Source organism: Heterocephalus glaber, unplaced genomic scaffold, assembly GCF_053883595.1.
Source record: "Heterocephalus glaber isolate CG9 unplaced genomic scaffold, H.glaber_assembly_v1.0 deba00001689, whole genome shotgun sequence".
Lineage (NCBI taxonomy): Eukaryota > Metazoa > Chordata > Mammalia > Rodentia > Bathyergidae > Heterocephalus > Heterocephalus glaber.
The window spans coordinates 10,460,615-10,484,022 of NW_028258414.1; the positions used below are offsets into that span (position 1 = coordinate 10,460,615).

Genomic DNA, 23,408 nt, shown 5'->3' on the forward strand with positions numbered 1-23,408 from the left:
GATGGGGTTCTCATTATGTAGCTCAGGCTGGCCTCAAATTCACAGCGATCCTCCTGCTTCAGCCTCCCAAGTGCTGGGATCAGAGGCGTGTGCCATACGCCTAGTTCACAGTCATCTTTTTAAAAACATAAATATCTTGTCACTTTGCTGCTCAAAACTCTTCAAATGCGCCCATGGCTGAGTAGAATTTAAACCCCTTTGTCATGGGTCTCTGGGCCCTAACATGACTTGCCTGCTGCTGACTCCATCTTTCAGCTCTCTTCCTGTGGGGGGCTCCGCTGCAGCCACACTGACCTTTTTGGGCCACAGACGTTCCCTGCTCTGGGATTCTGTATTGGTTTTTCCCACAGTAGCCTCTGCTCTTGTCACCTATCAGGAAGGTCTTGTCTGACCACTCAAACTAAATTAGTCCCCCTTCCCACACCTCCGTTACTCTAGTTCATTGGCTTCATAGAGATTGCTAAGATACTAAGTCGATGGGACTCGCCTATCATTTGTTTTCTTGTTTGCTTTCCCCTGGGCAAGACCCCAACACAAGTTCCTGGACAGAAGGGACCAGCCTACTATCCAAGCTCTAGTGCTAAGCAAAACCTGGTGCATAGTAGTTCTAGTATTCGCTGGATACATGACCTTTTCAAACCCTAATAATAATCTTGTGAGGAACGTGAGAAAGGGGAGGTGCTGAGCATTAGAGACTTGCTGTCTGACCACGGTACTCCTTCCTCCTTCCTTCCTTGCCTGCCCCTCGGGGCTCCCTATCTTCCCCACACACTTATTCTCTCCCCTAGGAGGGCAGGCCGGACTCCCATGGCCTATTCAGAGCGGGGTGCAGCTACTCTCACGCCCTGTCATATTTTGAGGGGCTCGCAGATGTCCCCTTTCCTAAAATGGATCCTGTGGGTGCTCCCCACCCTAAGCCTCCATCAGGGACGGAGAGGGATGGGTCTGCACTGTCTGGAATAAGGTGGAGTGGGCTGTCTGGCCCACCTGTTCAGAGTCCTCGCTCGATCCCCTTCCCTAGCTAGGCAACCTCAGGGTCCCTGTGGGGCGATGAGAAAGCTCCTGGGGCTGGGCCACCTCCACGCAGCAGAACCTTTCTGCGATACGGCCTCGCACGCCAGCCGGACAGCTTAGGAGGGGACACAGCACACTTACCCGCCCCTCCCGCTCTCTCCGCCCCTCCAGGCCCAGGCTGCCAAGGCTCTGGCCTTCCTCCCGCCCCAAGTTCCGGCGCTGCTCCAGCCGGAGCTTTCCGCATTTCTCCGGGGCCATCCAAGAGACCCCCCCCCCAACCCCCAAGCCCTGCGTAAAAAGGCGCCCAGAACTTCTAAACTGCGGTGGGCGAGCGCCTGCGGATTTCCTCCAGCCGGGGACTGCGGAGGGCGGAGACGGAGGCTGAAGCAGTTTCAGGCCTCGGGCCTGGTCGGGCCAGGTGCGCGCAGACTTCTTTGGACCCCGCCGGCGATCCGTAGCTCGGGCGCGCGCCTGTCGCAGCCTGCAGGAAGGAGGGGTCCGGCCCGAGGCCCGGGGCGGCGGCCACCATGGAGATCCCCTCGGCCCAGGGCGGACGCCTGGGGCCTTGGGGGCGGCCCTGACTGTGCTCCTGCTCGGGCTGGATCGCGGACGAGCCCCGTGCGGCCCTCGTCCACTCCCGTGTCTCCGCCTTCCTCGGGCCGCGCTGCTGCCTGGGCACGGCGGCGGCGGCGGCGGCGGCGGCGCCCTGTTGAATGGGCCGGGAGGGCCCAGGTCTGAAGTGCTGGCGGACGCGGCCTCCGGGGGCGCAAGGCGGCAGCAGCGGTGGCGACCAAACGGGTGTTGGAGTTGGCGGCGGCCATGGAAGGCCTGGCTGGCTATGTGTACAAGGCGGCCAGTGAGGGCAAGGTGCTGACTCTGGCCGCCTTGCTGCTTAACCGGTCCGAAAGCGACATCCGCTACCTGCTTGGCTATGTCAGCCAGCAGGGAGGGCAGCGCTCCACGCCCCTCATCATCGCAGCCCGCAACGGGCACGCCAAGGTGGTGCGCTTGCTGTTAGAGCATTACCGAGTGCAGACCCAGCAGACTGGCACCGTCCGCTTCGACGGGTAGGTACATCCCGGCTCCAGCTTCCCACCAATCCATGGTTCCTCTCCCCCCTCCCTCTCCCTCCATGTGGGGACGCACGTGTCCTTTGGTACCCAGTGCAGACCCACCTATGCCCACTTCATTTGCCAAGGCGAGCGCTCCATTCCACGTTTTGCTGCCCATCCTTATCGGCCCCTGCCTCTAATTCCTTATCTGGCCGGGTTCACTAGATTGTCTGTGAACCAGCAGGATGGAAGGGCGGCTGCCTTCCCAGGGTTTAGCTTTATCTGTACTGGGTGTCGTAACCGAGACCAGAAATTAACGAGGTCAGCAGTTAAAATTGAAGATCTCTGTAGAGTTATTTGGACATCTAGTTCTCTCCCGTACAAGTGAGTTGGCTGGTGAATGTTCAGAAGATTACTGGGGCTTTTAGGGCTAAATAGGCCCCCAGAACCACCAGCAGCTGTAGCCTTTTGAGGGATTCTCACGAGGCCTCTCAAACCTCTCCACAGAGGATTGAGCCCTCCCACCTTGCTGGGTAGATATTTGGGCTGCGAAAGTGGCCCTGGATCTGGTGTAGAAGATGATGCCATTGTTAATTACATGTTACTCTGTAATGTTTGGAGGCTTGATCATGTACTATTTCTCAAGATGGGGGTTTCAGAAATTCATGTCACAAGTTAAAATCTGTCCTCTGAGTTAGTTGCACATATTTTTGGGTATGGTAATGAACACAGAATTGTCAGTTTTGACCTTATCCTCTTTTCTCCGCTGAAGGATTATGAAATGTCTTACAGATTACAGCTGATAAAAGGTTTTGCTTCCTTGATGGTATTTGTTTTTCTTGATTCCTGCCAATATGTAACTATTTTAGCATTTTTTTCTTTTGAAGTAGGTGGGGTCCAAACATAAGGATGTTTAGTTTTTGTGCTTTAAAACTGCCTGTTTAAAGCCTGATTGAAAAAGCATTTCTTTTTTTTAAAGATGTTACGGGCAATGTTAAATTTTGGTTGATATAATAAAAGCATTTTATTCTGGTTTAGATGAGTGGAAAATGTTGAGTGTTACATTTTTAATGAAATGTCAGCCTTGGGTGGTGGCTTATTTCTAGGACCACCTGTGTAGATATATGGCAGCTCAGTTTGTGTTTGCTTTCCCTTACTGGGTGGCTTCTGTGTCCTAACTTCCTGTATTCTCTCAGCCTGACCTGCACCTAGAAAAGGAGTGCTGCGAGTGACCCCTGAACCTCAGTACCTTTTCAGCTCTACAAGCACCTGTATCCACTGAGCTAAGAATGTCTGCAACAACAGCTGCGGGGAATTAAGGAGCTTGCTGAGGTTTTTGTGGATAAGGGAGAACAGTTGGAGAGGAAATAGTTTATTAAAGAATTTAGAATGGCTTTGCATATTGCTGTCTTCTTGGATCATCGGAGAAAGCTACTTTGAAGTGGTAAAATAACCTGACATGACTAGAGTTGAGGTTGTTTAGTGGTTTACCTTGTCCAGTATTTTGCACTGGCTAATGAAATGAAGGGATGCAGTGAGCAAATGTTTATTGAACAACTACTGTGTGCCAGATTCTGTGATAGGGATTGGTGTGCTGAGACGAATAACACATAGTGTTCCCACAGTGGAAGGTGATGGAGGAGAGAGAAGCAGACACATAAATGAGTAATTGCAGATGCTATGACATTTAAACTCCTGGAAATCTTATGAACTAGCGAGGGAGGACAGGAGGAGGGGGAATACTCAGCTTTTCATGAGAGAATCAGGGAAGGCTTCACAGAAGAGGTGACATTTGAGCTGAATTAAAATACGATATGAGAAAGAGGGACAGAAGCCTGGTACGCTTGCAATGACAAGCATTTCAGTGCTGTCAAAAGAAGAGATTCAAACTGGGGCAATTAAGAAAGAGATACTGGGAGACTGGAGAGGTGGAGATCAGATTGTGATGACCCTTGCATAAAATACCAAGAGTGAAATTGGTGAACTGCAATTTCACAATTTCCAACTTTGTGCCTTCTGGAATCTATATATAATCTGTCTAGTTTATGGATTGTTGTGATTATGAATGTATTAGCAGTTATGTTAAAAGTATTCAGTATTTATTTTATTTATTAAATGCCTATTGGAGGCCTAACCCCGTGTCACATTCTGTGAGTATACAGAGGAAATGTAAGGTTTCTACTTTTGAGGAGCTTACCACTTAATAAAAGAGAAGAATTGAAATTTGTGGGCACCTTGCTGCCTACTCACCCCAGAATGTGAGATTATTTTGTTATTTATCCCAGTCAGTTTGTTATTTTAGAACTGGAAAAACACTATTATTTGCAAATGTGATGGTTTCTCTTTGCCCTCATTGCAGACACTGACAACGTGGGCCTGAGCAGTATTAACAGTATGACGCTCACTCATCCCTTGGGGGCTGCTTTTTGTTTTGTGCTGCTGGGAATGGAACCCAGGGCCTCCAGCATTCGAGGCAAGTGCTCCCACTGACCCACCTCCCCAGCCTTGGAGTAGCCTCGAAGTACTTAGCTGGTCCCTCTTCTCCCTTAGATTCATTGGTGTTTGAGACCTGTGGGCAGATGGGAGTTGTCAGGTTGTCTTTGTGTGCTGAGGTAGATTAATATTTTAAATTTTTAGTTATCTGCATACCATCATTACAAGTTTTGGCCAAATTATTCACCATCTTGTTATTAATATTTTTATTTAAAATGTCTCTTATTTACTTGGTATTTGTCTTTAGAATGTCTTCGTAGCTTCATCTCATACAAGTGTATCTAATTATTTAATGTGTTATATTTTTTGTGTGTATGAGAGAGTACATCAAAATAGCCACTGTTTTAATATAATTTTGGGGGAGGGGTCCTCGGGATCAAACCCAGGGCCTCACACATACTGGACAAGCACTCTACCACTGAGCTACACCCCAACCCTTAAAATAATTTTTAAAGAAAAATCTGCTCCATCTAAAAACTTAGAGTACCTTAGGAAACTCAGTTCTATGTAGAGTCTCAAGAAAGAAACTATTGCCTAGATTAAGTCCCTTGTTGATAATTTTAGTCATTCACATTTTTTAGAAGCAATATTTGAGATTATTTTCCTATGGCTTAACACTTGCATACCAGAATTGACATAGGTAAGTGGACGAGAAGATCACATGAGGGCCGGCGATTTAGCTCAGTGGTTTCATTGCCTGCTATGCAAGTGCAAGGACCCGAGTTCGATCCCCGGTACCAAAAAAAAAGAAAAAAGAAAATCACATGAGTGAGAATGAAAGAACCTTTAGTTGGAGAATGGGCAGCTGGGCAGAGTGTTGTGGAAATGGCAGAGAACAAAGGGGAGGTGTCCCACAGCCCCGGAATGCTGAGCAGGTGTGGGTTGTGCAGAGGTTGCAGGGATTGCCTGTCCGACAGGACTGGTTCGAATGCCCAGGCTTCATTTCAGTCACTCTCAAGGGTGTTATTGGTGACTGTTCGTTTCAGTTTGCATTTCTCTGGTGAGGAATTATTTTGAACATTGTTGTATATTGGCCGTTTCAGTATTTTGTGAGGTATACTTGTCAGTCCTTTAACTCATTTCTTAAAAATAGGTTGCCTGATTATTTTTGATTTGTCACATATATCTATTGCAGGTATCTTCTCCCAGTGGGAGGATTGCTTACTCTGTTTTAGAATTCACTAATGTCTTTTGATAATTAGAAGTTCTAAATTTCACTGAAGTGTAATAAGTTATTGAGTCTTTTTCTTTTGTGATTAGTTTTTTATTGTTTTAAGAATATAGATTATTTAAAAACAGAATATAGATTATTTAGTTGCTTCAGGATTATTTATTAAAAAAGACTATACTCTATCTGAATTTCACTAGAGTTTTGTCATAAACCTAGTGACTCTATATATGAGTCTACTTCTGAAAGGTTTTTTTTGGGGGGGTTCTATTGATACATTGTTCTATCCTTGTACCAGTGCACTTGTCTTAATTATCTTGTCTCCAACATTATTTTTTCTTCAAGATTGTCTTGGTTGCATTTCCATATACTTTTTAGAATTGCGCTTTCACTTTTTATACCCATGTGCATGTGACCACACACACACACACACACACACACAACCTGGTGGGATTTTGATTTGAAATATATTGAATATATAGGTGATTTTTGTGGAGAATTTACCTGTGAACACTCTTGAGCTTCTTAAACCACAAACCCAGATTATGTCTCCATTTATTTAGGTTTTCTTCTATTTATCTTAGGACTGTTTTGTAATTTCTGGTGTTTAAGTCTTGCACATTTTGCATTGGTTTATTACTAGATATTGATACTTTTTCTGAGGCTGTTGCAAATAGCATTTTTTGGACCGTGAAATACTTATTGAACTTCATGTATAATCATGACAATAAAAATGTAATAAGTAAATTTTAATTAAACTGAACTGTTGCAAAAGCCTAGTTAGAAGTATTAAAACATACCACTGCTATAATGTGTTACTTTACTCGTGCTGGAGGATTGAACCCAGGGCCTTATACACTAGGTGAGCACTCTACCACTGAGCTATATCCCCAGCCCTAGTGATTCTTCATTAAAAAACAAAAACAAAAAAACTTAACAATTAAGTAGCACTTTTTTGGTGGTGTTGGGGGTTGAACTCAGGGCTTCGTGCACTGCCATATCCTTAGCCCAAATTTCATTAAAAAATTTTTAAAAGACACTTCAGAAAGCTTCTGTTTTTTTTTTTTCTGGAACCGAGGATTGAACTTGGGTCCTTGTGCTTGCAAGGCAGGCAGCGGAACCACTGAGCTCAATCCCCGGCCCAGCTTCTGGGTTTCTGAAGGTATGTTTTATGTACAATGAAATGTACAGACTGTAAGTGTTCAGTTTGATAAACATTTTTCCCTAATCTCCATCCACGCGACTGCCACCTAGATAAAGGAATTTCTAGTATCTTCAAGCCCTACCCCCCACTTTTTGCTACACTGGGATTGAACCCAGGTCCTTCTGTGAGTTACATCCCGAGCCCTCTTTTATATTTATCTCGAGACAGGATCTCACTAAGTTGCTGAGTTGCCCAGGCTGAGCCCGAACTTGCCATCCTCCTGTCTCAGCCTCTCAGAGTACTGGCATTACAGGCATGTGCCACCGTGCCTGGCTTCAACCTTCTTTTGAGGCAGTGTTACCCTCTCCCAGTTGGTTACTGAGAAGGTTTTTGCTTAGAAACATTGTGGCATTATTTGAAACTTAAGCAGTAATTGCCTGATTTGTTATAAAGTAGTTTATTTGTAGCAAAAGTGGTAATGGGTGGCTTTGTGGTGGTGTTAACTGGGATTGAACCATAATGTTTATATTTCTTAGTCCATTTTGTACTGCTGTAACAAAATAACCAAGGCTTGGGAATTTATAAAGAATGGCCCTTTATTTCTCCCTGTCTGGAGGCTGGAAGGTCCAGGATCAAGGTGCCAGCAGGTTCGCTTTCTGGAGAGGGCTGCTTCCTCCTGAGGGGAGGAGAGTTGTCTGCCTCTGTGAGGATGGAGGAGTCCCAGGGCCCAGGCACTTTCTAAGGTCCCTCCCCCTGATGCCATCACACTGGAAACATCTGGATGTGGGAGGCACCATCGGAGAACTGTACTCTTTTTGCTTCACAGGAGATAAAATTTGACCAAGTTACAGTGTAAGTCCATAGAGTGAGCAGCTCACTAGTGAGATTTTTGGCTGCTCTAGTGAGTGATGCTTTGACTTTTTCCCTTTAACATTTCTGCCTATACTTACTGGTTCTGGCACAGAATCTGAATGTTCAGCAAATGTCTGTGTTTTTGGTCTTAGAGTCAGTACAGTAGTAGGATTAAATTGGGAAAATGAGATGGGGAAAATTAGAAGTTGGAAAGTTGGAAAAGATTGATCTTCTAGCAAGAGACTGTTTTTGTGAGTTAAGTAGCAAACAGTATGTGCAAGATATTCAGTAGCCCATGATAAATTTTAAGCCACAAAACCCAGTCGTGTCAGGGAAGATACCCGTTTGGTTTTTCCAAAATACTAGATTTTTCCTGCTGTTGATATGTTTTCCCCATAGTGGTTTGCTTGAGGAATACACACAGATACACATGATATACAAATACACATGTGCACATACATTTTTTAAAAACTTTTAACTTGGGGTATAACATACTCAGAAAAATGCATTCATTATAAGTGCATAAGATTTAGTCATCTGGGTTTGATAAAGTTGCTGATTGAGTACCTCCTTAAAGGTAATGGTATCTTGACATCTAACACCTCAGCCTCCCCAGGGTAACTGGTACCTTTGTGCTAACTCCGCAAACAGGTAGGTAAATGCCATGTTATATGTGCTGGATTTCCTGGCTGCTTTTGCTCAGTGTTGTTTATGTGGTCAATCTGTAGTGTATGGAACAATAATTTTCATTCTCATTGCTGTAGTAGAGTAAGTATAATTTTGATTTGCTTAGGTAAAGCTGATCTGCTTCCTTGTTTTTTCTTAAAGCAGAATCTAACACAGTGTAAATGTAGAGACTGGAGTTACTTTCCGGATGGAGAGAAACTGCTATCTGGAGGCTACTGAGGAGGCTGAGGGCAGAATGGGCTGCAATTTCAGAGCAATGTCACCTTAGTAGCAAGGATGTTACAACCTTCTTATACTTCTGTGTTTTCTGAAATTTTACTGTTGCTACTAGAAAAGTGATTTTTTTAGTTTTTAGAAAATGTATACTTTAGAAATAACAGTGATAGTGATTCATTTATTATGCTCATAGTAAGTAGAAGTACTGTGCAGAGTGCTTTGCTGAAGCTGCCTGTTTTTATTTTCACTGAAACTGATGTTTTGTTAGTTTTCTGGAGAGTGAGGTCTCGGTCTATGCAGGTGAATACATCCTTACACTTATGTCGGGGTGCGTGGCCTCCAGTGTCTAACTGTGTCTTCTTTTAACGTGTAGGTATGTCATTGATGGTGCCACTGCTCTTTGGTGTGCTGCAGGAGCAGGACATTTTGAAGTTGTTAAACTTCTAGTCAGCCATGGAGCCAATGTGAACCATACCACAGTAACTAACTCCACCCCTCTGCGTGCAGCATGCTTTGACGGCAGACTGGACATTGTGAAATACTTGGTAGAGAATAATGCCAACATCAGCATTGCCAACAAGTATGACAACACCTGCCTAATGATTGCAGCGTATAAGGGACACACTGACGTGGTCAGATACCTTCTAGAACAGCGTGCTGATCCCAATGCAAAAGCACATTGTGGAGCCACGGCGTTGCACTTTGCAGCTGAGGCCGGGCACATAGATATTGTGAAAGAACTGATCAAATGGCGAGCGGCGATAGTAGTGAATGGTCATGGGATGACACCGTTGAAGGTGGCTGCCGAAAGCTGTAAAGCTGACGTTGTGGAACTGTTGCTCTCTCATGCTGACTGTGACCGAAGAAGTCGGATCGAAGCTTTGGAACTCTTGGGTGCCTCCTTTGCAAATGACCGCGAGAACTATGACATCATGAAGACATACCACTATTTATACTTAGCCATGTTGGAGCGGTTTCAAGATGGTGATAACATTCTTGAAAAAGAGGTTCTCCCACCAATCCATGCCTACGGGAATAGAACTGAATGTAGAAACCCTCAGGAACTGGAGTCCATTCGGCAGGACAGAGATGCTCTTCACATGGAAGGCCTTATAGTTCGGGAACGGATTTTAGGTGCTGACAACATTGATGTTTCCCATCCCATCATTTACAGGGGTGCTGTTTATGCGGATAACATGGAATTTGAGCAGTGTATCAAGTTGTGGCTTCATGCCCTTCACCTCAGGCAGAAAGGTAACAGGAATACCCACAAGGATCTTCTGCGATTTGCCCAAGTTTTCTCACAGATGATACATTTGAATGAAACTGTGAAGGCCCCAGACATAGAGTGTGTCTTGCGATGCAGTGTCTTGGAAATAGAACAGAGTATGAACAGGGTAAAAAATATCTCTGATGCTGATGTCCACAGTGCCATGGACAATTATGAATGTAATCTCTACACCTTTCTGTATTTAGTGTGCATTTCTACCAAAACACAGTGCAGCGAGGAAGATCAGTGCAAAATTAACAAGCAGATCTATAACCTGATCCACCTGGACCCCAGAACGCGTGAAGGTTTCACCTTGCTCCATCTAGCTGTCAACTCCAACACCCCCGTGGACGATTTCCACACCAATGACGTCTGCAGCTTCCCAAACGCACTGGTCACCAAGCTCCTGCTGGACTGTGGCGCAGAGGTGAACGCCGTGGACAATGAGGGCAACAGTGCCCTTCATATCATTGTCCAGTACAACAGGCCCATCAGTGATTTTTTGACCTTGCACTCTATCATCATCAGCCTGGTGGAAGCGGGCGCGCATACTGACATGACAAATAAGCAGAACAAGACTCCGCTGGACAAAAGTACAACTGGGGTATCGGAAATACTGCTTAAAACTCAAATGAAGATGAGTCTCAAGTGCCTGGCTGCCCGAGCAGTTCGGGCTAATGACATTAATTACCAAGACCAGATCCCCAGAACTCTTGAAGAGTTTGTTGGATTTCATTAAGTGACTGGCTATGTAAAATCGTTTATTGTGGTGCTAAAAAGTAAAGGACTTTAATCACAGACAATAGAATTATGTGTTCATAAATTGTGCTTTGCTTTCCACCCTCTTCCTTTCAACCCATCCTCCCTTTGTTCTGTCTTTGGTCTTCTTGCCTCTGAGTTAATTGACTTCAGACACACTTTAAACCAAGCCACATTGTTAAGGTGTAGCTGTAATCTAAGGCGTTTGGCTGTCGGTTTCTTACATGTCTTTTTTTTTTAAGAAACAAATATACAATACTTTGTTTATGTAATAAGGGATGTTTATGATTTCAAGTTCATAATGTTTTAAACAGCTGCCTACAACAGTATTTCTGTTAGGCCTGTGTCAGTTGTTTCCCATGCAGCAGTTTGAGGATTGCGTGAAGAAAAAGAACCAAAAAGGACTGCTGAAAGCAGTGGGAGGTCCAGGTGTTATGCACATGTACTGTAGTCTTCACTCTTCTGTCATGTATGTGGAGGGAGACAACGCATTCTAACAGCAGGAGGACTTAAGAAATATAGCTACACAATAACCAGACAAAAGTGCTAGTTTATTAATAGCTGCAAATTTAGAAAGTTAAATGCATTGCATTATGATGAGTAGTGTGTTCAAAGTGATAATCTCAAACCAGCCTTCTCAAGAGAATTTTGAGGGGCCCTGCCTTTAGGCTTGAATTTTTTGAAGTCTCTGTTCTAATGCACTTTGCCTAAGTTGCATCCAGCTGCATTTGATTCACCTCACAGACAGGTAGACATAAATGCTGTGTTTTCTTATGAAATAAGTTATCACAATATAGTCATGTATTCTCTTTCTGTGCCCTTCTCCATTTCTTCGTGTTAAATCTTTTAAAATTTGGATACTGCTTTTCCAGAGGGCATTGTGCTTCCCTAGTAAGGTGTTTATGACTGATGAAAAGGAGCCAGGTTATTTTAAAATTTTTTTCACTTTTTAGTCCATTATAAGAGGTAGAAAAATCACTAGTCTGGTATGTATACAAAATTTGAATGTTTTTGATGATGAAAACAATTTTCAATGCCACTTGAAAGGTATTTTGATGGAGCTGCAAAATTTTCTACCACAAAATGTCAGTTATTTTGACAGGCTATACAGAGGTCTTTATGCTTTCTTGTTTTAATAGTAGCATTTTAAACTATCAATCTAAAAGAGCATTCTGTGATTAAAGTGTGGAAGGAATTCAAGCAAAAGGTATTCACCTATTTCTATTGGTGTTAAAAATGATAACGAAAGTAAAGTTAACTGTCTCTTAATTTTCTCTCTAGTGCCAAATGAATGCCTTAGCCTACTCATAGTGCATGGTACTGTAAGTGAAGATCTTCAGCTTTTTTTCTTTAATGATAAGTGTTCTAATGATGTAGCAACATCAAGTATAAACTTTAAAACACAAGATTTCAATTACCATTTCATATACGGATATTGCTTTGTAAAATATAAGAGAAAGGTTGCAGTTGGATCAGTGTTAAAACAATGACCAAGCCGGGGCCAGGGATTTAGCTCAGTGGTTTCACCGCCTGGTGCGCAAGCTCAAGGACCTGAGTTTGATCCCCGGTACCCAAAACAAAACAAAAAACCAAAAAAACCGACCAAGCCAAAATCCACACCTAGGGCCTTAAATAGAGATAACCCCATGAGATGAAATGCTTTTTTGCAGGGTGGAAGGGGAGACTTTAAAAACTTCTTCCCCCAAGGATGTGTGATACAGTTGCTGTTTTTCTACTGTGTATCTTGGTTCAGCTAGGAATGTTTTGATGGTAAATCCTATCATGGTAATAGATTTCCATTTGCCCAACCTTAGATTTTAAGAGGAAGGTTTTCAGGATGGCCTAAAGGGAGATACTAAAATGAGCCCTGGGTAGGTGTGGTAGAACATGCATGTAATTCCAGCACCTGGGAGACTGAGGCAGGAGGATTGCTGTGAGTTTGAGGCCAGCCTGAATTACATAGTGAGACCTTGTCTCAAAAAAAATCCTTGGGCTGGGGATTTAGCTCAGTGGTTCTGGCGCCTGCCTTGCAAGCACAAGGTCCCGAGTTCAATCCCCGGGACCAAAAAAAATCCTTAATCTGGATATTATTGACCTTCCTTGATCTTCCTGGTGTGTATCAAGGAAATACTGTACCTTTTTCTCTGCATCTACGAGAAAATGCACTTCCTGAAGGTAAGTGAACCATGACTCGGAAAGCTCAGGTCAGACTCTTTATTTTCGTACTCTGAGGCCTGCATATTTGACAGTCTGAGGAATGGCTTGATACTTGGTATTCAGTTGGTTCCATTTTTAATGTATATGATTTTTAAACACTCAAATTATCAGGTGATGTTGCATGTTTTAATAATACATTTCATCCCCTTGGCTGCCAGGGCCAGCACTATTTTAGACATTACTCATTTATAAAATGAGGATAATTATATGTACATATTCAGACATCAGTTTAATAACCATTTAGGAGAAGGGAAGACTGAAAGCTGGAGAAAGTAAATCATGCTGATTGAAATACTGACAAAGTTGGAGGGAGTGTGAAGACAGCAGAATAAACTATGAACTGTGCTAATGGTAACGATTTAAAAAACTATAGTGTAGTAGTATATTGTGCACTATCTTGGTAAGGATTTAATTCTGTCTTGTATCAATCCAGATACCCATTATGAAAGATAAAGCCATTCTTGAAACAATTGATCTATATGCCTGTTTTTTACATTTTTTTGTCGGACTATTTTAAAATGTTAGCCAAATCCTTCATAAACGTAATTTTTTAAAAGGAAAATAAATAGGTAAGAAAGGCGAGATAGTTCTGTATCTCAGCTCACTGAGAACGCCAAGCTGTCTTCATTTTGTAGGCACTTTTACCTTTGCTGTTTATTACTGATAGAATTATGCTTTGAATTGTAACTCTTCCTTGATAGTGTTACAGATTTGCTCAAGACTTCTCTGTCCTGCTTGGGAATTGTCATGTAAATCTGGAGTAACTACAGGCTCACGTGGATGCTTTCATTTACAAATCCTGTGAGACTGGGTTTTCTGCTTTTAATGGAGTTGAAATTGAATTTGCATTTACATAAGTCCATAAGTCAAGGAGTGGGCAGCAGATCCATCCCTCAGTTGCCATAATTGAGGCAGCTACTCTGAATAAGACTACTTTAGACTATTCAGGAGGAGAATTTTTTTTTTATTTTTTTGGTACTGGGGATGGAACTTGGGACCTTGTGCTTTCGAGCCAGGCGGCACCACTGAGTTAAATCCCTGGCAAGCAGGAGAATTTCTATGTATTTTTTTTTGAAGTGGGCAGCATGAGGAGTGAGTTGGTGGACCTTGGGTTACAGTTTCTGGGTTTAGAAGCAGCCCAACTAGTGAGTAGACAGAAGTCAAGGCCTGGCTCTTAAGGTAGATTTTCTGTTCCTTTTCAGGCCAGACAGCTATGTGAGTCCACAGATGAATATTGTTTCTCACTGACCATACTGTAACATTAAAGGGGGTAAAGAACACAACACTCTGCCTTCTGCTCTATTAAAATATTTAGTCCACAAGATTTTAAGCTGTGTTCATTCCTACAGGTTTGTTCTGCAGGTCATCTCTTGAGAGCAGTACACGCCTCATTCTGTGTGTCACCACCTTGCAGGGCTTTGGGAGACACTTGTAGGCTCACCCAAACCTTCAGATGGCCTGGGTTGTACCATGTCCCCTCCCCCAAATATAGAACTGGAAACAAATACTGCCCTGATAATGGTGATATGTTCATTTTTTACACTGTAAAGAAATGTGGTCTGGTCCTAGGTTTGTGGAGTGTACCTTTGTGTTACTGTACAGGGAAAGGACAGTGACTTGATGGTTATGGGGCATATCTTTATGTGTGTGCAGGGGTGAATGTTGCTAAAAACAGCTCCTCTAGGGGTGAGTCGTGTGACACATGACCTAATCAGAACAATGAAGGAGCGAAGATGCAAGATTGCCAAGTGGTGCAGTGAACAGGTTTTTGTATCTACTATTCTTTATCAGGTTGTAAAATTTGTGCATGGCCTTTTCGTGGTTGCTTAGTAATTGGTAGAGGAGAAGAGATGAGGGTAAAAGCCTCAGCTTTCCTAACCAGTCTTTTCAGAGGTACGTGGTGGGGGAATAGAACCTGACTGGCCGAACCCCTTGCAAAGATCCTGCCCTTTATAATACTCACCCCGTTCTGCAGACCTCATGTAGAGGGGCTACATTTTTGTATTCTAGTAATTCACTGTGATCTATAACAAGCCAGTGATGTCATTCTATTGTGCACTTTTGTCAAACCATTTATGTGACTTTAATAAACATAGTAAAGTTGCTGATTACACCAGAGGTCTCTTAGTGATTTATATATTGCATGGCATTTTCTATTTGAGTTTGACATGTAGGATCATTTTTAATTTCATGGCAATTGACAGTCCTAATAGCTAATTTGAAACTAACGATCTTACTGTGTAAAAGGAAAAATGGTGTTTGTGTTCAGTAAATGTTTGAAGAAAGAAAACCTACTTGGAAGTTTGTGTCTTTTTTGTTCAATGGGAGATAATCTTTTGTTGAGTTCATTTTTTAAAAAGTGGCTGAAGTTATACCTGTGTTTGGAAAAAATTCAGACTTTACATCCGAGCAGTAAAAAGAGAAGTTCTTTTCCCATTTCTGTCCACTTTCCACTTGGATCTGCTGAGGCAACCATTATTAACACTTTTTTAAGTAGCTTCACAGAATTTTTCTGTGTGTATATGTATTTGTCTGGAAATGAATTTTATCCTTTTATCAAGTATTATCATATACAGTATATAGGTTTCTTATTTTTGTTTTAATTTAAATTAATTATTTTTTGTGTGTGGGGATTGAACCCAGTACCTATACATGCTAGGCAAGTACTCTACCAATGAGCTACATTGCTGGCCCTGTATAGATTTTTAAAAAAATAATTGTATAGCATTTAATTCTATAATGGAATTAAAAATTTTTAACTGGATTGCACTGATAGATATTTGAATTTTCAGGGTTTTGTTTTGTTTGTTTTGGTGTTAGGGATTGAACCCCAGCCTTCACACTGAGCTGCATCATTTTAAATTTTGAGTCGGTCTGGATGGGTTGCCCGGGTTGGGTTTGGCCTGCTGCCTCAGCCTCCTTGGGGTCTGGGATTACAGGCCCATGCCAGCACATCTGGCTGAGTTTTCCATTTCTGCTATTCCAGGTAACCCTGTAGTGTGCATCCTCATGTAGAATAGTCATTCAACAAATTCATTCCTAGCACTGGAAGTTTTGGTTAAGGACTGTATTCAAAGTCTTGACAGCAATTATCAAATTGCTTTTCATCTCCCTGTTCCTTTCTTGACATATAATTACCTCATTATTTAGTTTTTGCCATGGTGATTAATGGAAAACTAGCAGTTTGTAATTTTGGTTGTGTTCCTTTGTTAGGAATAAGGTTGAATGCTTTCATATATTTATTGACAATTTGTATTTCTGTTGTTTGCATTTGACTTGTGGTCTTTTTCTTACTATAAGAAATCCTGTGGAAGTTTAAGGAAACAGTTTGGTTTGGTTTTTACTTCAAATATGGTAATTTTTTGTCAGATGGATTATCTATCTTCCGACCTACCTACCGGCCGACCTACCTATCTATCTGTGGATGGAACCCAGGGTTTGACCTGATCTACATCCCCAGCCTATCTTTTTACTTTTTATTTTGAGACAGGTGCTTTCAAAGGTGCCCAGGCTGGCCTTGAATTTGTAATACTTCTGCCTCAGCCACCCGAGTAGCTGAGATTACAGAAGAAATTTAACATTGTTATGTAGTCAATTTTATAACTTTTACATGGATTTTGAGTTTTGTATCCTGTTTGTCAGGCTGTCTTTATTCCAAGATAATAACATCTTTTTTTACCTCTATTTTCTCTGAAATGAAGCTTTCATGGCTTCTCTTACCCCTTTCCTTCTCTTCAATTTTTGACCAAGCAGGAATTTACTTTGATGAAGATATTCAGCTAGTCAGGGACCTCTTAATTATTTCCTATTGATTTGAATTATAAATGAAATCCTCTAATGCAGTTGGATCTTTTTCTGGATTCCCTAGTTTGTTGATCTGGAAGTGTGGAGCTCTGAGGAATATTGTTTGATATCGAGTTCTGGTTCTGCCACTTTGTAGCTCTGTGACTTTGGGCAGGTTACTTCTCAAAGCCTCAGTTTCTGTAAATTCAGACAATAATACTATGTTACTTGGACTGTGAGGAGCAGATGAGATAATTAAAATGCCTAACATGGTGCCTGGCATACATCGAAGTGCCTGGTAAATGTTAAATTTCTCTGTTGGGCTCGTATTTCTTCATTTATCCTTTTTTTTGGGAGAGAGAAGGTAATCTTTTTCATTATTGTATATATATATTTTTCCCAATGAACTCTGTTGTCATTATGTTAAGAGATTATTTTGTTCAGTATTAAATCAGTACATTACCTTAGGGAGACTTGGCATCTCTACAGTTCTGAGGCTTTTTATCCAAAAGAAAGCTATCTCCATTTAGTTGTCTTTTATTTCTCTGTTCAGAGATTTTAAAGTTTTTTAAATTTTTTAAATTAATTTTTGTGATGCTGGGTATTGAACACAGGGCCTTTGTACAGAGCTACATCCTTAACCTTTTTAAAATTTTTTTATTTTGAGACAGGGTCCCTCTAAGTCACTACATTTGCCCAGGCTGGGTCTGAACTTGTGATCCTCCTTCCTCCGCTTTCCAGAGTGCTGGAATTATAGGTGTGTGCCGCCATACCTGGCTGTGAGGTATTTTCCATAATTACTTGTATTTTGCATTTATCATAATTGTTTGTTTTATGCTTGCACATTTTAGATGTTTTTACAAAGCACATTAATGGATTTCCCTTTAAAAACTTTTTTTTAAGTTGCTTCTTCTGCATGTCCCTAGGTAACACCATCATTTGCTGGTAATAATGTTGTCTTCTTATTTCTCTTCATTCAGAGCTCCTATTTCTTATACCTAATCCCAGTGGTTAAAATTGCCAGGAGAGTGTGAAGATGCTGGGTGCTATTGGAGCCCATGCTTGGCACATGTTTGTTTCCAGATTCAGATACGGGATGGCCATTCCATATAAAGATCCACAAGAGTGTAGAGTGTAACCCTGTCCTGTTGCAGCTGAGCATGCCGGTGTAGCCAGAAGTGCTCACATGTGTGCCTCCAAGGTCACACAAAGACTAAATGTCAGGGCTGCGCGTGGGCCCTGGTCTCTGACTCACGGCGATTGTCATCACCGTGACTGGTCTCTGATGGGATACTACTGTCCTGCAGAGACATCCAGACAGGCTTCAGTGCATGCATTTCCTGCATTTCAAGCAGTGTCTGTTGTATTAAAGTAACCTGATCAGGCTATTGACAGTTGAATACAGTACTTGACCTAGGTAATGTCACTGTGAGAGATACAAATTTCAGTGGTTCATAAGATCTTACTTGCAGGCAAGTTTAGACCAATTACATTTTTCAAATTTGCCTGTGCTTTTAAAGTTTTTGTGTTCATTTCTTTGGAGAGGGACTTGTTTCAACTAGTGGGAACAACTGGAAAGTCAGTGCTATTCGAGCGCCTCCTGTGTGCCAGGCCCTGTGCTAGGGATGGTCCCTGCCCTTGATAGCCTCATCGCCAGCTAGTTCACCGCCTTTTCCAAAATACTGTTTTCTGCTTTTCCTCAGATTTTAGTTTCCCTAATAAAAATGTGTAATTTAAATCAATTCTGGTTCAGGGTGCCTTCTGAAAATTGTAGAAAACATCATTGACTTGCTGCATGTTTTCTGTTGTTTCATATGCAGTATCAGAGAGACCTGAACAAAGGACACGCACACCTGATTAGGAAGGATGACCGCGTCATGGTGTGGAGTCCCATCTTTTATAACATAACCGTCTGCTCACCACCCTCCTGGAGCCCAGCGAGTGTGCCAGGCACCGCCTCGCCTGTGTCTTGCTGAAGTTTCAGAGCTGAGGTACGAGGCTCTCGCCCTCTGTCTGCAGCTCCTGTGCTGCTCTTTGAGGTCCGCGTGGGAGCTGCTGCCCCACTTCAGCCTTACATCAGAGCCACATCGTGCTACAAAAGCACGCTGCGGATTTTATGGTGGATGGCTGGGCTTGACTGCCCTTTGAGAAGAGCCTGGTGCTGTGCATACTAAGGGAAAGGTGATTTGGGGATTGTTTTTAATGGTAAGCAGTGCAGAAGAAAGAGCTGAAGGAGAGAGCACAGGCTGCGTGCTGAGTGAAATGCCTTCCTACTGCTGGCTGTACTCAGGCGCCAGAGGCACATCCTGACGTGGAGAGACCTGGCCACTCCCTGCTGGGGGCCATCGGTGTTCATGCCCAGAAACGTTCTCTTCCTGTTACAGGCTGCCTGGCATCCCTGGCTTGAGCCCAGGGGAGACTCAAGTCAAAAGTCACTCTGGGAGAGAACTGGGGCTGGAAGCTCTCGTGGGCTGAGGGAGGCCGCTCCAGGGGAGTCATCTACACCGTCTCCAGCAGCTCTCATGGCCTGGTCATGGCTCCTCCGGACCACTCTGCTGTGTTCCTCCTACCACTCTGCCCCTGCCACATGGCTACCTGGCTTGTTAGGTACCACCTTCCTTGAAAAAGGAAAGCTCACTAACTCTACTGTGTGCACTGGAAGGATATGGCTTGGGAGCTTCAGCTGGTTATGCACAGCAGAAGGGCAGCTGAGATAGGAGAAATGGCCGTGAAGACCAAGAGTAGCAGATTGCTACAGCCTGAACTTCTCTCTAGGCCTGGGTCTGTGAGCTCTGTGCTGGAACTCGGAGCCGGTGGTTCTGCTTGAGGCGGCGCTAGGACTGCACTTGGAGAGCTCAGCTCTGGATCACTCTCTCTGGGGCACAGTTTTCCCTGAAGCCTGTGAGCCCACATCGTCTAAGGCCACAAAGAAGAAACGTGGCTGCATTTGTCCTTTGCAGCGCCTAGTTGGCCCGAACTGAGGGCCACCCTACCTAGGCCTGCTTCCTGCACGACACTGCACCATGGTACCCTGGGATCTTGTATCTTCTCCGAGGACTGCGCCCATCCATAGCCGTCCCTCCCTGAGCCCCCGAGTCAGCCTCAAGACCACCCAGGACATCGTGCCCATCTCCTTCCACAGCAACTGCTTGGAGGCCTCTCTTCACTGTACAGCCAGCCCAGGACTTAGAAATCTTGACTGTGGAACCAGAGACTGACCCCCCTCTGTGGTTGATTTGGTTTACAACTGAGACTTGATGGCACGCTCCTGCTGTATGCTGGAGTTTGCTGTGGATGGTCTTCCCTGTCCTGTGGCCATGGGAGCTCAGAGCAGCAGCCTGCTTAGAGTGGTGTCCAGGTTGGGCTCACAGTCTCTCAAAGACTGAACCATTTTTAAGTTGGTTATATTTCCTGTTAACACAGGGTTTAGCCCTCAGTTCCATCTAAATAATTATTAACTAGCAGATGATTACCCTTGATAACATCTGTGAGTCATCATATGGATTTTAATGTTGATTCAAGGTGGAACTTTGGGCTGCTTGCCTTGAGACAGCAAAATTGTCTTCCAAGACTGTTTTCCCTCCCTCCTTGTCTACTGTGAGAGCAGCAGCCACCTCCCCTGGCTCTGAGGACCCTGGGAACTGGATTCTGCAGCCTACCTTGCCTGGAGCCCTGCTGTAATGGAGGGTCCTCCCAACTAGCTCAGAGCTAGACTGACCCCGGGGCAGCAGTGACAGTCTTCATCATGTTAATCCCTCAGTCTTCCTTTTCTGTGCAGCTGCAGTTGAGCTCAACTCTCAGCACAAGTTACCCAGGGAAGTTTGAAGTCGAGCAAGTGATGCCCTGGCCCCTCTGCCAGCCAACCTAGCCAATCCTGAGGACTGGAGCCTTTGGTCCTGCCTTTTAAAGCCCCTAAATGCTGCTAATATCCAGCCAGGATGGTAAGAGAGTGCTTTGCTCCCTCTGTGATGCCTCTTCTGTGTCTTCCCTGGCAGGCCACTGAAGGCCAGTCCTGTACATTTCTATTTCAGAGTAAAAAGTTCAGACAGGAAGACTTGATAAGAGAGTGGAGAGAAAGGAGGACACAAGACAAGGGCCAAAGACTTGGAAAGCACAAGCCTCCCACCCCTCCACCTTCTGACCATTTAGTTGGTCTTGGTGTTGGCCTGGGGTGGGTGTGGAGGGACTGGAGCCCCCAGGCTGCACTCTGGCCTACAGGTATGTTCTGTTTGGCCTGCTCTGGACACACAGGGCAGTTTTTTTTTTTTAAAGTGAAGACCAGTTTCTACAGATGCAGTTTTCCCTAAGCGTGTTCTCCGAGATCTGGAGGTATAGGAAAGAAGGCACGTCAAAGTGTGGGTTCATTTGGTTTTTTGGGCTAGGTTACCCCATTCTTGAAAGTGATGACTGATACGGAATATCACACAATTTTTCCTTAGGGTTCTAACTAAGGTCTTGATCTAACAGGGTTTGCTATTCATGTTTCAGTTCCCTCACTTTCAACTTCCACTCCTTGTTTGGCTGGAGTGAAAGTGCGCTGAGGAGACAGCACCCCTGGGCTCTGTTTTGATTTTCCTGTGCAACCAACCCAGGGCCATCTCTTCTCTTTGGTTCTGAATGTCCCTAGCTCTGGGGAAATAAGATCAAATAATTCTAAGGTTGTATATGCTGAGGTTCCAAAGGGTGAATGGCTCTAGAACAGTGTGGGGACAGCAGGCGTAGGAGCCGCTGGTGTGGAAAACAGGAACTCGGTGTAGGAGGGTCAGCACGGAGGCCCCATCTGGGGGGAACCCTGGCACATTTGGGTTCTCACCGTCTGTGCTGGCCAGAGACGGAGCGGGTGCCCCTTGGGGGAGCATGCAGTGGCCAAATCCATTCCCAACATCAGGTAGAATGGGAAGGAAGGAGCCCTCCTCCCCACCCGCCCTCGGCTTTAGAGTTCGGCTGAAGAACAGGATGGCAGTGCCTTGGTGGTTTGTAAACAATTTTTTAGAAAAATTTACGACAGTCAAAGTCGTATGCACAGGAGAACAGATGCCTCTGACGAATTCCTCTTTCATTTCTACTTCAAAGATTAAGGCATATATTACTCCACTAGGCACCTGCATGCTCCTTGTCCTCAGGATGCCTTTGAGGCCTAGGTCCTGTGTCCTGTGGGCAGGCGGATGAGATTGTCGCCACCCAGGCTGCATAGGCGCAGGGTCCTTGACAGGCAGGCGTGGTTCAGTGCATTCCAGAGAGGGCCCCTCCGCAGCCCGCTGAGCTCCCTGCCTGGTGGGGCGGTGTGTGTGTACACAGAGGACGATGCTGGGAGGGGGCTCCCTGCCCTCACCTCTGCCATGGTACAGCCAGGCCAGCAAGTTGTTGCGGGCAGGGCGGGGCAGGCTGCAGGAGACAGGAGGGACTGTGGTGGGGCCCAGGGGATCCAGTCACCCACAGTGAGGTACCTAGGAACAGAAGCAGCTGGGAGGGACAGCAGGCAGTGGAGTGGGCACTGCAGAGTCAGAGTGATATGTCCTGGGTGTCACCTGTCCGTGTGATAGCTCTACTTCCCACAGTTGCTCTCCATCCTGGCCTGCAGCTGGGCCAGTCAAGCCTCAAGTGGGGGCTGACTGGCAGGGAGCATCAGGCCTGTCTGTAGGGAAAGGCTGGTTGTGACCTGGGCCACCCACCAGGGTGTCCAGATGGAGGTGCAGGGCGGTTTGTATTTACACTCTTCCTCTGGGCTCCTCCAGAGGTGGGCCTGATTGGAGACTGCTGGTATTGTGGTGTCTGGGCCCACAGCGCCCTCCTGAGAGCCTCCAGCAGGGCAGCTCCTCAGCACCTGCTTCAGTTCTTTCCCAGAGGGAGCAGGCGCCATGCTCAAGAGTCGAGGTCAAGTGCAAAGCCAGCGGCATCCTCTCTGCTCCAGCTCGGTGGGGCCGTGGGCCTGGGCCTGCACCCACCTGGGCCAAGGTGGCCCCATCAACTCCAAGCCTTGTCCGGGGCCTCACTCTAGTGCTTTGGGGCTGGGGTCTGTGCCAGGCTCCCTCTTGCGCTTGGCACTTTTAAAGAAGCCCAGCTGTAGGAGGCAGGGGGGAGTCTCAGGGGTGTGTGGGGTGGACAGGCCAGCCCTCTTCAGGCCACCTCCCCAGGAGTGTCCCTGAACACCCCTTTGACTCCTCCCCGGGGCATGTCTCAGACAGATCAGGGCTCCCAACCTCGGGCCAGAGACAGGGAAGGACTGTGGTGGGTTAACTGCCTGACCTGGTTGGAATTTTGGGCAGATGGAAATGAAAGGAGAGGCAAGAGAAGATAAGTGAAGAGAAGAGGGAGGCAATGGAAGAGAAGGGAAGAGAAAGGAAGGGAGGGCAAGGCAAGTAATAGAAAGGGAAAGGAGGAAAGGGGAATGGAGGGGAAGGGCAGAGGAAGAAGCGACGGAGAGGAGCAGGAGTAGGAAAAGGGGAAGGCAATGGCAAGTCCTACTTCCGGTTCTCTGAGGCCTGGGTCTCGGTCTGGGTGCCCTCACCCATCTGCCTCTTCAGTGAGGCCCAGGTGGGCGCTGGCTGCACAGGAGAGGAGGGGAGGGGAGGGGAGAGTGTGCTGTCCCCACAGGCCTCACCTTCCACAGCGCCAGTACCAGCAGGGCGAGTAGCAGGAGGCCCCCCAGCGTGCTGCCCAGGATGATCCAGATGGGGACCTGCGAGTCTTCCTGCTTGGAGATGTCAAAGGTGACCTGCAGGGGCGGGGCCGGGGTGGCAGTGTGCTCTCCTG

General features: G+C 45.1%; 2 protein-coding genes across 4 annotated transcripts in view; one reads left to right on the plus strand and one right to left on the minus strand.

Moving 5' to 3' along the window:
• Positions 1 to 1,188: 1,188 nt before the first annotated feature.
• Fem1b (fem-1 homolog B) lies at positions 1,189 to 15,166 on the plus strand. The gene is made up of 2 exons (XM_004855581.4): positions 1,189 to 2,081; positions 9,000 to 15,166. The coding sequence occupies exons 1-2, from the start codon at positions 1,834 to 1,836 to the stop codon at positions 10,633 to 10,635; spliced, it is 1,884 nt and encodes a 627-aa protein (XP_004855638.1). The 5' UTR covers positions 1,189 to 1,833; the 3' UTR covers positions 10,636 to 15,166.
• Positions 15,167 to 21,019: 5,853 nt separating this feature from the next.
• Positions 21,020 to 23,408, minus strand: part of Itga11 (integrin subunit alpha 11) — a 98,334-nt gene continuing 95,945 nt past the window's right edge. For 2 of the 3 annotated variants that reach the window (XM_087199228.1, XM_087199229.1), the window contains exon 29: positions 22,734 to 23,370. In XM_087199228.1, coding sequence (XP_087055354.1) covers positions 23,176 to 23,370 — 195 coding nt within the window. In that variant the 3' untranslated portion in view covers positions 22,734 to 23,175. The other variant, XM_004855761.4, reaches the window with a different exon arrangement.